Raw genomic sequence first — 14,441 nt, 5'->3', positions numbered from 1 at the left:
GAACCAATCTAAGCGTCCCGTACGACGAGAAAATGCGTTCGCAGATGTATTAATGCTTGGGAGAAGAGTAGAACCGCACTATATGCGTCACACCAGGCGAATTGCGTAACGAGTGCGTTTTTAAAGCTGTCCGCCGATTACAAAGGGCTCGGCCACAATTCTTCATCATCATCATCATCATCCACAAAAGCTACAAGAGAGTGTACAGGTACTTAGGTGGGCATACTGTCTCGGAAACACGCAATAGGAGTTTCGCTACGTAGCAAAATGCGCGTAGTGATATGTGCATTTATTGCGTAGTTGGTAGCTCGTAACTGACAACGGCCTCTATTAAGTCCGCTCTGCCAGCTTGCGATGTGACTGTGCTGCGCATTCTGCGCGAGCCTGGCCATTTTTTTTTACCACAGACAATCGAAGACGAGGTCCACACACAGCTTTCTCGGCTCAGTGTAAAAGCGAGAGTTTTGTAAACTTATACCTCCTCTGGATCCTTTGTTATTGCACGCATACGGCACTGATATCCGACAAACGCAGAAGCTTGCTATGTGATGTTACTATGGCAGGGGGCTATGGCAGGGGGCTGAAACACGGGGCCCGTGCGCTTCAGTGCTGCCCGACCCGCACATGGCTGCCTTCCTCCTATATTGTTTTGCATTTAGTTAATAAGTATGTTCAACAGCTACACAGACGTTGTCGGAGACTAGCACATGACGAAGTCAAAGAATTGATCAAGGGATGATGTCTTCGCCGCTGGCGCCAATAAGTCTCGCACTTTCATTATCGTCATGTACTTTGTGGTTTTCGATTTTCGCCATTGAAAATGGTTTGTTGGGTGTCTCGCTGCTCCGTCTTTCTGGCGGCGCTACCTATAGAATGCCGGCGTTTCTTTACAGACGTGACTGGTCTTAACATTTTTCGCAACGCACCCCATGTGGTCACCATGTGTGAAAACGTAACCGTGAGACAAAAACTATATTTCAGTATCGGCATTTAGATTTCAATCTTTCTGGAGATCAGTACCGATATGTTTCTCGAAGCCTCACGTCAAATACCCTTCAGAAAGGACCCGCATATGAGATATGGGAACGGCAGTCATTAAAATATGAAAGTTATCTGGCTCTGTGTTCAAACCCCCCCACCCCCCCACCCCCCCACCCTCGCTGCGCCTTTCATTAGACTTAATATGGGGGCCGTGTCCAGCTAGCAAAGGTGAGCTTAAGACCTCTTATCTATCGCATCAAACACAGCGAAGATCTGCCCATGCTTATACCAAGCCTACGAACAGTATCCCTGTTCTTTCGCTCCTGGCCTGCTAACCATCATCGTCTCCAACTGAAGAAACCAGGAACCCTTGGTTTGAAGTAGGTTTTTACCTCTTCCTCCGCACGTGCTGAAATACACTCAAGCACCCTCGCACTCATTGTTCACATGACATGGTTTTTTTAAACACTTCACTTAGACTTGGGAGAATGAATGAATGAAAAACTATATTGGTGCAAAGAAATTGGGAGGTTGACCACACCTAAACAGGGTCTGTGCCTAAGACCACTTGTTATCTTTGCAGTATATATTTTCGACATGCCAGCCATACGCTAATATTGACGTCCTTAACTGGTGCACATTTATGTCACAGCAATTTCTCGCGTTTCCGCACCAAACGAGAAACAAAATAATATAAACAGGTTCAAATTTCCTCTTATTCCTTCTATGAACTTGCTTTATTGTACATGAAAAAGAACTGTTCGTTTGGAGCACTACACGAACCTCTCCAACAGCAAAGCTCTGGCTTGCGTGCTTAGCATTCACAGCGGCTCACAGAGCCCTAATGATGTAGTGTAGGCTGTCTTTAACCATGTTTGCATTACTCGACTGTATTTTTTATTCCTTTGATGTAGAGAAATGATAAAAGCGAAAGAATCGTACACAGATTTTTATAGGCATAGCCCAAAAAGATATTATAGCCGATGAATTAATCTTTTTCAGAAACATTCGGACACGTTGTAATAATGTTATTTTCTTTCGAACATCTCTTACAACGTTAACAGTAAGTGCGACGGAAAAGCAAAGCGCCTCCACTTACATTCTTGCCGTCGCTTCTACAGTACTAATGTGGCGAGTCTCTCCCTGGGGGTAATATTTTACAACAGCAGCGCTGGAATCTTTAGAGCAAAATGTTCCGAAGGTTCCCACATCTGCATGAAAATGGTAATAATATAGCACTATTCATTAATTGTGTTCCGCTCATGTCTTGTTTTGTTTTTTTGTTAACGTCGGCCCTACTAGGTTACCTTATTTAAGGTACCACGCCTCCATCAATCAACAACAATGAATGCAAATAGAAGCAGAGCGTGAAATAGACGGGACACAAGAGACAAGAAGACGGGATTCTGCTTTTATTTTCAGACAATGCGCCAACTCGCCCAGCAAAGCATTCTATTAAAACAACAATGAAGTAAGGTACCGAAATATTTTTTTAAAGTGTCGCAAAGATCATTGTATGCAGTACGTAGCGTAGAAGGCCTAAGTTTTTCTCGTGACTTCTGTCAATGCAATAACCACTGGGCACTTGCCTCTACCACTGCTTCTCTGATTGGTTTCTCTTTTATTGACAACCGCTTCCCGATTTACATCATCATTGTTAAGATAATGGTGGTGCAACAGAACAAATCTATTGATGCTTGACCGGAAAATACAAGTCTACAATGCTGCTCAGCATCATCTAACAAGAACCCATAGTCTGATTTATATAATTAGGCGTATAGTAGACAAAATAAAAAATATTTGCAAAAACTAATATTAATTGCCCATACAGACAAACTTCACGAAGCTCCTTGTCATTTGCTTTGATTAGGGAATGGTGATTGTGAAGGCGTCTTTTTTTACGCTCTGAACATTTAAATATTGCCCGCTGCTTCGTCGCGCGATTCTGTAGAAAACAAAGTCGTGAAGTAGCGCACGTTCAGCGACAATACAGTTCACTCTACGCAGAGGCAGATTCATCATATGCGTATTGTCGACAGCACCGTGTGCACAGGGGCTGCAGCAGACAGTATATATTTCATTAATATGCCTGTTCGCTGCTGTGGCAGCGCTGGAAGGATAAATGCATCGCGGTCAATCTTGCTGAAGGTGAGCCTCAGCAGCTGCCATGGCATCTGGCTCGTTCAGTCACTGCCATACAAACAGTGTACTCTACTTCCAAGTTAGGATCGCGTCTCCTTTATTCATTAATTATTCTTACAGAGCCCATCGAGCGGACCACTTTCGTTCTACCTTGTGGTGTTGTTCTGGCTGCAGCTAAATTCACTGCAAGTTACTCAGCCTTTTATAGACTTTGTACACCTCCACACATGTAGCGCACCCGTGCAGCCAACGTCGATGCAGTGAACACGGCGACAACACACATGTAAATGCACCTCCGCACCCGCTTTCACCGCCTGGTTAAGTCCCTATTAGCCTCATGCGCAAACGCCATGCAGCGCTGCGGTGGTGTCAACAAGGAGATTCGCTTTTTGTCGCCTGCTGTATTTCGCCTTCTGGAACAACTTCATTTTCATCAGATTACCCGAGCTATGACTGTGCGCTCGCGTAGTGTGGTGCAGTTTAATTAGTACTTGTATCATTTCCTAGAGTTACTTTCACCAGCGCCAGCGTTTGCACGTTAATAAGACTTTTGTGTTTAACGTATTTTCTGATTATCTGCAGGAGGATGAGAAGGACAAAATTAAAAAATTCACCGACGATTACGATATTGCCTAATACGAGCTCTGAGCGCAGCTTCGTGTTGGGGCGACGCCAACTGTGTTTGAAGTTCTCGCTATCTGCAGTTGTAGCAATATAGCATTCGTTACATACTTCCACAGAAACTGCCAGTGCTCGAGTGCTACGCACACCACTCTGTCCATTGCACGCGTCGTTAACCTAGCGACACGCCGACAGCAGCGTTACGACAAGCGACGCCAGCCGCAGTGCACGTGCCAACCCTGCATGCGCACGAGCTGCGACGGAGGAGCCAGCGCGCGTGACGGAGGAAGGAAGCGAGGTTAGAGGCCAGTGGCTCGTGATATCGACAAACTGCTCGTTCGCTCTCTTTGGTCCTCCTTAGCTCTATCGGCTACGCTGACGCCAACGGCGACGTCGCTCAACGCAGGAACGGACGCCTAAGAGCTGCGCTCTAAAAACAGGGTGGTGAACCATGCAAGGCTGATCTCGGTTCGCTACCCTGCACTGAGAAAGAGAAGTTACATCTGGACATTCCGGAACATGATCGGCTCGATAATCTTTAACTTTCGTGAAGCCACCTCAATTCATTGACCAATTGTATATACTGCTTTTGCAAAGAAAAAAATTGACAAAACCTCGCGCGAAGTGAGCAACACGTTAGTGTAACGTATGTTTCCCTCATATTTACAATCTCACAGTTTTCGTATGTGTAGCTATAGGCAACAAAAATGAACTGATAGTTTTGTTCACACTCCATTTGTCTCGCCAATAGTTTTCGCCGCCCTCTGTTGCACACTTATCAGGTATATTTTACTGGTAACCTGCAAAATATATTTTGTAACCGCCATTCAATAGAAAGATTTTTGTTGTTCAGGCTTACCTGTTTAGAATATTTTTTAAACAAAGAATTACGCGACTACAAACGATTCAGGACACATTTGTTAATCAACGCAACAAGTTAAAAGTCTAGCAAAAAAACAACTGATCAACAGTCATTTGTGATGCGTTTAAAACACTCTATCAGAACAACAAACATGAGACACATGGTCAACTGAGCAGACATACCGAAGAAACAGAGCACACTGAATACAAACGTTCTACAGCAGCGGAGACAGTGTAGCAGAAGGCAAAATACTCCTGTTATTCTTTAAAATTTTCCGGCAAGTCATTTTAGGTAGGCTTCGGCCAAATTAGCGTTAGACAAGTAGTTCACGCTATATACGCACACGTACACACTGATGGCTACGAGAGGACATCATCATCAATCCCGACTAAACATTTCGCAGTCGACAACTCCGCTTCATGTCGTGGGGTATCGTGAGAATACGTTCCGTACAATCCTTTGTAGAAACCTTATGCAGTGTTTTATTAATTGAAAATTTCTTAAGGAGCTAGTACACGGTCATTCTAGTGATCACTAAATGCGCAAAATTGGCAGGATTACAACACTGATGTGAGCTGTGCCTAGTGAGCGGCGAAAGAGATTCCGACAGCTGGAAATCCCACATAGGCCAGGTCTGGCGCTGCTTGGAACTACCACGCACGAGAGCATATGTTAACAATGTAAAATGAAGTTGAAATTGAAGTTTATTTCAGGCCAAAAGCAGAAAGGGAAAAAAGTAGAATTTGCCTAGGGAACCGCCGAAAGGGCATAAAAGCCTGACAAAGCACTTGCCCCCTGTGAACCCAACATCCCACAAAAATGACGCAATGCTCAGTGTAACATTAACAGTGAATAAGCAAATAAGCAAAAATGAGAGTTTCTACATGCAAGTCACATGTGTATAAGGAACCAAACAGACGACTGAATTAACCCAGACAATGACATCAAGAAGAGATATATGTGATAAACAAATGGCAGAAAATTTGGAGAGCGAAAACGTGAATGTTATTTACATGACGAACAGCTGACGTAAGGTTTCAATAATTCAAACAACAAATACTATAGAGAATAAAAACGCTGATTGTGATGATGGTGAATATGTTTGCGTACATAGTAACTGTAAGTGTATTTTTCTTTTAAAAGTGCCATACGAGCCTATATCCTCAATCAGAGCAGCTACAAAAGGGTGTTCGTTCAGAAAATGCGGAATTTCATACATTAGTTCTTGTGTTCCGTAATTTGTACGTGGTCTTTCTTTTCTATAAGCCCTATGCCGTACGTTGTGACTGCGGTCACTAGGAAGATGCGTTTGACAAAACTCTGAAGGATTAGATAGTACCTGTTTATAGATAAGCTTTGCCGATTTTTCTTTCATGACGTTGGTTATCGTGAGTAGTTTATGTGTCTTAAAGAGAGGCGCAGTATGATGCCTGTATGATACTCCTGATATTAGTCGTATACTCTTTTTTGCAAGGTATCAATTTTATCAGTATTTGATTTAGTACTATTTCCCATACAAGAAGACAATAATGGAGATGCGAGTTAACAATTGTGTAATATAGTTGTTTTTTAACAATAGAGAGAGCAGTTGTCGGAATTTTGTAGATGATACCCATAGACCTAGAAATATTGGTACGGACGTGATTGGTCTGCAAAGACTAGTCTAAGTGTTCTTGAAACAATACGCCAAGATATTTGTGTGCTGTGAGAAGTTCAATTTTCTGCCCTTATAATATTATTGTAGGTTCGCTTGTGACAGTCTTAATGCATGGACGGAAAAAACATTTCGTTTTCTTAGTGTTTATTTCTGATCCATCACAGTTAAGCCAGTCACATAGATGTGTCAGCCAAAGTTTTGCTTGTTGTTCAAGGCAGTCGAGGGTGTTACCAGCGAAGAATACATTAGTGTCACCAGCGTATAGAACTACGTCGGTGTTAATTGGATGTTAGGAAGATCATTTATATAAATCAAGAAAAGCAGAGGCCCTAAGATTTACCCTTGCGAAATGCCACAAGTGATTTTGCCTATCTTAGATTCAGTGTCACCGAGCCCTGTTTACTGTTGTCGATTATTTAAATAGCTTTCTATAAGTTATAGAGCTATTCTTCTAATTCTGTATTTAGGGGATTTTTAGCAATGAAATATGTGCTTAACTGAATCGAAAGCATTCTTGAAGTCGAGAAAAACTCCAAAGGTTCGTAATTTACGTTCAAATCGTCAAGTGTTTTTTTAATATCCAGCAAGGCTGTTTCAGTATATTTTTTTTCGATTCTTCTACGATCACCTTTTCTTGTAGTAAGTAATTAGAAAGTCGTAAGTTCATACCCTGTTCAAACATTTTAGAGAATATAGGTTCGGAGAAAATAGGTTTAGAGAATGTAGAGGTCCGGTATAACCAATCTGTCATCTTTACGCATAAGGTCATTCACCTTTTTCCAGATTTTTTCGAATCATTCGATATGCCAGCATACATATTTTTGTAGTACGCGGCCCACGCAAATTTATTATCAGAGCCAACTTTATTTCTATTTTTTGTATAGAGCTAATATATCGAAGTCTTTTGTTTTGATAAATAGACTAAATTGCGTATCACGCTCTTTTATTCTCTTTAAAAGGTCTGAATCTATTCATGGTTTTGTTGACCGACCGGGTTTCATAATCTCTGCCATAGGGAATGCAACGTAATAAAGGCCTGTGATAATGTTTAAAAACAGGCGATGTGAAGCCGCGTGATGTTTAATTTGCATTACGGGGTTCCACTTCGTACCTTCTACTCGATGTTGTAAAACGACAATCTTTTCCTTAGATATTATTCTGCATGTGCTGGGTGTATTCTCAACAGTTTGGTTATGTCTGGACGAGTATGGTGTCAAATAAGAAAGAAAGGCAAGTGGTCACTTAAATCTGGTGCCAGTACTCCTGTATCGCATCCGCGGCGGCTGCATTTTCGATGGTGGCGAAAATGCTTTAGGCCCGTGTATTTCGATTTAGGTGCACGTTAAAGAACCCCAGGTGGTCAAAATTTCCAGAGCCCTGATCTACGGCGTCCCTCATCATCATATCATGGTTTTGGGACGTTAAACCCCAGTAATTATTATTATGTTTCGTGTAGCTTTTAAGTGCCGCAAAGAAAAAGCATCATCATAGCTATGCCACTGTGTGAATGAAGCCATGAGCTAGGCGGTCAAGTGGGCAAAAAAAATCAACTTCATGAGTTATCGCAACCTTTCCAGTTCCCCCAGCTGTTCTTATTCTAGCACTCTGGTGAGGTGAGATTCGCCGCATAAACACCGCACCATCCTTAATCCAAGAAAAGCGATAATCCAGTTCGCGTGTTTTACACCTCGTCTGCTAGAACAACTTTTTGTTTTTTGCACTTAGGTTTTCATTGAAGAAAATCTTCCTCTTAGATTTGCTTAGTTCCTGTCGCTTTTTGAGCCAGTTACAATAAAACCTCGGTTATACGATCACGGCTCACATGAATTTCGGGGTGATACGAATTTTTCGTTGGTCCCGGCCAAGGCCCATTGGCCTGCAATGTAATGAAGTACGGTTGTTGCTAACCGATTTTCAACCAGCGACGTTTGATACGAACGTACGCTAGCGCCCAGGTACCAAGAGGTCCTGTCCGCGCTCTCGCGGAAGACGCGCCAAGCACGTGCGAGCGCGGGAACGCAAGCGTGGGCATGCGCGCCGCCCCGCCATATCGTCAGAATCACGGTGTAAGGAAAACACTTTTCTTACGGTCAGAATAAACCTCCAGAGACGCGTCACGGCCTCCGAGACTGGTGCGCGAATCTTTGATGTTCTTATGTGCCTCCGTGTGCCTTCGCGTTTAGATTACAGAGGACATTAGCGCCGTGCCTTTTTTTTAGATGTGAAGCATCTTATAGCGGAGTTCAATCCGGTGGTGGTGGTGGTGGTGGTGGTGGTGGTGGTGTGCGGCGTGACCACCCTTACTGCGCATGCGCAAGCCCTCTCCACACCCCACTCTCCTCCACTTCCCCTCTTCCCTCCCCCTTTCCCTTTTCCATCACCCTCTCATTACCCCGTCTCCCCTCCCCCTCTCCACCTTTCCTCTCCCCCTTCCCCTCCCCCTCCCCTTTCCCCCTCTCCCCTCCCCTCTCCTCCCCCTTTCCCCTTTACCCTCCCCCTCTCCACTACCCCTCTCCCCTTTCCCCCTCACCACTCCACCTCTGAAACGCGGGCTCTACATGCCGAAACACTGCTTCGCATCGCCTCATGGTCCCCTTTAGCGGGAGATGGTGCGATTTTCTAACGCGTCGACGCGGGCTGCTGTTGTACTGTGTTCACACGAGCCTGCCTCCTGCATCAGACATCCCATGAAAGGTCGTCGAGGACCGAAAGAAGGCGAGGACAGTCTTCGCGAAGGAGTCAGGCCTCACAACAGCAACATGCGCGACCGTTAAGGTCGCACTTGTGTAGGCACAGCCGTAATTCTCCCAAAAAACATCCCCAACACCTCCGCGTTAACAAAATCATAGCACAGGACCATGGTTCTGTAATTTTGTGACCTTGATCCATCGGGTCAAAACGCTTCTTTTGTTACTTTCGCAGCGGTACTCCAGTGTCATGCAAGAAAGCATACTAAAATTTGGAAGGGGCTGCTGCTATCGCGGGTCACAACGCACCTTGTTCATTCAATAAATACATGCGTACAGGCCTTATATTATGGTATGATTGTCGACATCTAAAAACTTAACTGACAATCATTCGGGGTTCTTCCTGACGTTGCTGCGGCCCTGAAAAACAATAAATGCAAATGTACGCCAGCTTTGTTTTGTCGCATGCTAATTTTTCATGCTTTCTGGTGATACGAACTTGGGATGATACGAATATTTTTGGTGGTCCCGTGAGATTCGTATCACCGAGGTTCCACTGTATCTCGCGTCAGGCGAGATGCGAAGCATACCAAAAAAGGGGCGGGTTTATCGACCTTGTCTAGCCCTACTCTTTTCGGAAGCTTGTGGGCGCCTTCTACATCGAATACTGGCAGCCTAGGTAGATCCAAGTCATTAGGCAGTATGTTCAATTTTTCGCGATTTTGTGTAGAAACCCTTGTATTTCAAGATTTATTCGCCTGCTATATTAGTCCAGATCGTTCATTTACTGCTTAAGCTTCTCAATTTCCTGCGCTTCCGTGCATTCTTCAAGCTTTCTCCCCCGCGTCATTAGGGAGTCTATGTCTGTATTTTGCTTTTTCATTTGGGCCATTACTTCATCGCACTTGTCGGACATTGCTTGTAAAGATTTTTCAATGGTGTCAACAGTGGCAATAATGCGTTCAAGAGCGTCAACTTTCTCTTTGATTGTGAGCAGTACGTTGAGCCTTCCATGTATTCCAGTAATTTCTTTTGCAAGGTCCACTTCACGATCCATCTTTTCTTTTGGATTGCTCTGGCCACCTCAAGCGATGGGGGTTCTAGAATTCCTACATTTGCAAGAAGTTTTGGCTTCTGACGATTTCTTTTTGCATGCGCTCTCTGTAACGCCTGAGCATGAACCAAGATGATAATAATAATTGCACTCTGAACATCATAAATGCACACTATCATTTAGGATAGACTTTTGATAGGCAGCGCAAATGTTTGCCATTTCACTGAGCAGTAGTGGCAACAAAGTCTCTCGCTAATGATTAAAAAATGTATATAATGAGGTCGAGCACCAACCTGCAAGTTGGTAGACGGTCTCGCTAGGGATAGCGTGAACAGTCCATTCGGTGCTAATGCTGCTGAGCGTGTGTGACAGTAATCGCTAAGCGACTCAGCGGGCCAAGCGGACGAGTGGAGACACCAACTGTGCATGCGCGGCACGCTGGGACCGTCAGCGCTTTTAAGGAGCGCACCGCTCGCATCCGTTGCGCAGCCGAGCGTGGCCAGCGGGCCAGCGCTCTTGCGAGATGGCAACCCCCAACACAAGCAGCCGCGGCATTTTGTCGGCAATACCTGCTAACGCGGCGCTCGCTCGGCTCCAGGCAAGAAAGTCCCGGCGGCGCTTTTCAACCGAAGAAGACCTGTGGAGATGGGGCCGTTTGGAGACGACCTAAAATGGATTCAAATCATCTGAAGCTGAACACGGGCGCGATGCCTCGAGCTCACACTCCAAGGCTTAAAGGATCGCATCGGTCTTTTAATTTGACATTGGAGACAAGGCGACACAAAACACGTACGTACGTGCTACTTTGACATCTTGTCCGCACAGATTGCATTTGATCGCAGATTCACAGATGTGCAAAGAACTGCATACATTTCGCGTTTCTGCCAAGCGCGTCTTGACGAGACGCGGTGAGCTTGGCTGCAAAACGATGGCGAAGCCAAGTGCACGCACCTTCACGGTACCCTCAACTAACTTCACAGCGGAGCCCGAGGTGCGTTCTAGGTTCCGCTGCTCGCACGATCGTTCTGCTCACGAGCACTTCAGTAATACGTTCTGGCAGGCTAGTTGGTTCATTGCGATAAACTTTGTTAAACTGCGCGAGAAGACGAAGACCCAAGTAAGAAAACATACAGAACACCACGAGCGCAGACTGCCAACTGTTTATTTTCTGGTAAGCAAGGGGCAGATATGCAAGAAACAGTTGGCAGTCTGCGCTCGTGGTGTTCTGCATGTTTTCTTACTAGAGTCTTCGTCTTCTCGCGCGGTTTAAGAAAGTTTGTCACCAGCACTATACAGATTATTCTATGTGTTTGTGTGCACATCGCTAGCATGCGCAGGTCTGACCGGAGAGGACTGTAAAAGCTTAGCCAGTTTCATAACGCCTTTTGTGTCGTGTAGTTACGGCATTAGCGATGCATTTCAGAAAGATATTTATATCTAATACATCTGACTTAAAGCGGCGTTGCAACATTTTTTCATGTAAGCGTCCAATGGATTCATTTTAAAAGCTTATTGCCTCACGAATCAACTGCCGTAAAATTTTTTTTTTTTTAATCCTTCAAGTACGAGCGGAGTTACGGGGATTTGCCGCGCGCTTTAAGCGCTTTCTTTCTTCTTTCGTAGCAGCAAGCGCGCTGAAAGCTACGCATTTGGGGGGATGACAAGGGGCAAGAAGATGCGTCCCTTCTTCAGCGCGCATCATGGTCTTGAGCCCTTACTTTTAATATTTTCTTCAAACACGCGGCTTACTTTCAGTGTGATTGCCAGCGCACGCGCAGGCACGTGGCAGCATCCCGCGGCGGCCACGGTAACTATGAAGCTCACGATGCTGAAATCAGCCAGCGGCCGTGGACTTTCGGTATATGGCGCAGTAATTTGGGCATATGGCATCATTTGTAGAGATAAGCGGGAGCGATTTCCAGCTGACTTTGAACATTAATTGTAAATTCCACGCCGCGCGCTGCGCTATAATGTTGGTTCGCGTGTTCTCAGGAGGCTCGACTACCGATCGGCAGCATTTTCTGACCATACTGAAAAAGTGTTACAGGGCCCCTTTAAACCATCTTCTTCAATATTCTTTTAGTGATAACTCCAACCTTATTTGACAGGTGGCGAACTAAAGCCTTTACTAGACCGATAGATTGTTCAACAGGTGGCGCAGCAAACGCTCCGCTAGAACGAGCGATGCGACGCTAAGCCGCTTAGCTATTACGCTTCATTTCGTATTGCGCCCCGCTGCCCTCTCCGCTCGTCCGCTGGGCCCGCTGGCCCGCTGAGCCACTTAGGTATTACTCACTATTGCGCATGATGTTCACTGCTCTTGAAGAGTTTCGAATGTCGTAACTTCAAACGGGTTTCCTTTATAAGGATTTCATTGATATTGCCCATTGTGTTCTTGAAAGTCGGAGCATTGGGGCATCTGATAGAGCATCTGTATTTTCGCAGCCGCACATTTAAATATCTCCTTGTTGTGCCTACTTAGCTGCGGACACATATCAGAGGAATATTGTAAATTATTTCTTTACTGCGTAGGAGGAATTCCTAAACGCATAATGTTTGTCAGTCTCATCATTACTTTGTTTCACTTCGGGATAATAGGCGTGCAGTCTACATGTTCCCTCATACCGCACAAAACCCTATAAGTGTTAAAAAATTTTTAAGGCTTTCTGCTCATTGGATTGGATTTGTCTCTTTCTGACATGGTGAATTTATTTACACAAATTGCAGAGATTTTTATTAGCATAAGAAAAATTCTGCTGAACTTGCTTGCTTTCCAGATTACTAGTTGAGTAGTAATAAGTCATGAAGTCAATAAGTCATAAGTTTCTCTGATCAAGAACAGCTATTATCGTGAAAACACATACAACTTTTTTTACAAATTTCTCTTCCTCATTTTATCAGTTTAGGTTGTCTTACCATCATGATCAACGTCGATCTTATCGCCTTCTTTGGTTTTTTCGAGCAGTTCCTTCCTAAAATAAGCAAAAATCATGCTTGCAGAGCAGTTTCATTCGTTTTTACATTTTAAGCTGTTTAAAAGGCACATTTTAACTACTCCTTAAAAATATTTACTTAAATGCATATTCTACAACTATAGAAGCCCGCGGCATTGCCTTCTCAAAGATGGATGCACACCATGCCTGTACCAATCGTCGCGCACTCCAGACTGACGCCATGAACCGGACGGCTGGAAACCCCGCCTTCGAAGAACATTGCCAAATGCATGAGCGGGATTATTTATATAGTCCCAGAGCCGATCGGCTGCCGCACTTCAGCCGTCTGGGCGTGGCCTCCCCAGACTTTTTAAGTTGTATCCGACTATTGTGAGAAGAGATGCAATAAGCAACTCTGTAACTTATCCCTCTTCTACAGCGTAAGCTTTTACGAGCTCATAATGACAGTCGATATTAGTGGCAGTGTCGTTCGCAGCCGCCGCCGGTGTCCATCGCAGCTATCACACACATTCAGAAACAAAAATGGCCGCGTATCTGCGTGCTTCGCTGCAAATGTCGCCGAAATCTTCTGCCGGCCATACTACATGAGTCCTCCTGCATATGGCTCATAGCGTCGCATTTGCAGCACCGCCCAAAAAACACTAGCATTTTCCGCGCAGCCTAAGGAACACTAGGGCCTTTAGAATTACGTATCTATGTATTTTCTAGTAAAGGAACACACCACCTAATACTTACGTATTGATGTTGCGCCTCAAATATGCGTAACATTTGCTTTTTGATCGACAATATTCACAAGTGTGAACGGCGCTACCAGTTCAAGGTGGCTGGGTATTCAGCAAATGGTTAAACTTTGGCCGAGTGGCTGAATCGGGTGACAGAGAGGCAAACAGAACGACAGGCAGACCAAAAATTTCGGCGTTTAAGTTACCAAGAAAGACTATCGTCTTTAAAAGACAGGGATCCTCTTGATAATTCTTAATGTCTGAGGGTATGTTTCATAGGAATACTTCGTTTTAAGTTTCATCTGTTCAAAGAGACACTGATTTCAACTTCCCATACAGGTATGTCAGAAAAGGTGACTTCACGCCCTGTTGTAGATTGTTGCTTTTTTATTAGTCCGTATTACATTTGGTTGCGCGTTTGGTATTTCATATGTAAAATGATTTTAATTCGGTTTTTATTGGCGGTGTTTGACGCCTTGTGTGGGCTTATGAAGCGAAGTCACGTACGACAGTCAGTAGCTTTCCAAGCAAATAGATAGATAGATAGATAGATAGATAGATAGATAGATAGATAGATAGATAGATAGATAGATAGATAGATAGATAGATAGATAGATAGATAGATAGATAGATAGATAGATAGATAGATAGATAGATAGATAGATAGATAGATAGATAGATAGATAGATAGATAGATAGATAGATAGATAGATAGATAGATAGATAGATAGATAGATAAATAGATAGATAGATAGAGACGG

The 14,441-nt window shown here is 44.2% G+C and overlaps 1 protein-coding gene across 1 annotated transcript in view; it reads right to left on the bottom strand.

The window, feature by feature from the left end:
* Positions 1 to 2,016: 2,016 nt before the first annotated feature.
* LOC119402724 (uncharacterized) overlaps positions 2,017 to 14,441 on the bottom strand; it is a 40,925-nt gene continuing 28,500 nt past the window's right edge. Inside the window, exons 5-6 of the mRNA XM_037669817.2 lie at positions 12,921 to 12,976; positions 2,017 to 2,192 (exon numbers count right to left, since the gene is read on the bottom strand). Coding sequence (XP_037525745.1) covers positions 2,077 to 2,192; positions 12,921 to 12,976 — 172 coding nt within the window. The 3' untranslated portion in view covers positions 2,017 to 2,076. The remainder of the gene's footprint in view (positions 2,193 to 12,920; positions 12,977 to 14,441) is intronic.

The sequence above is a fragment of the Rhipicephalus sanguineus genome, chromosome 8 (genome assembly GCF_013339695.2).
Source record: "Rhipicephalus sanguineus isolate Rsan-2018 chromosome 8, BIME_Rsan_1.4, whole genome shotgun sequence".
Lineage (NCBI taxonomy): Eukaryota > Metazoa > Arthropoda > Arachnida > Ixodida > Ixodidae > Rhipicephalus > Rhipicephalus sanguineus.
Note: the sequence above shows the minus strand (reverse complement) of the source record. Positions and strands in the feature narration are given on the sequence as shown.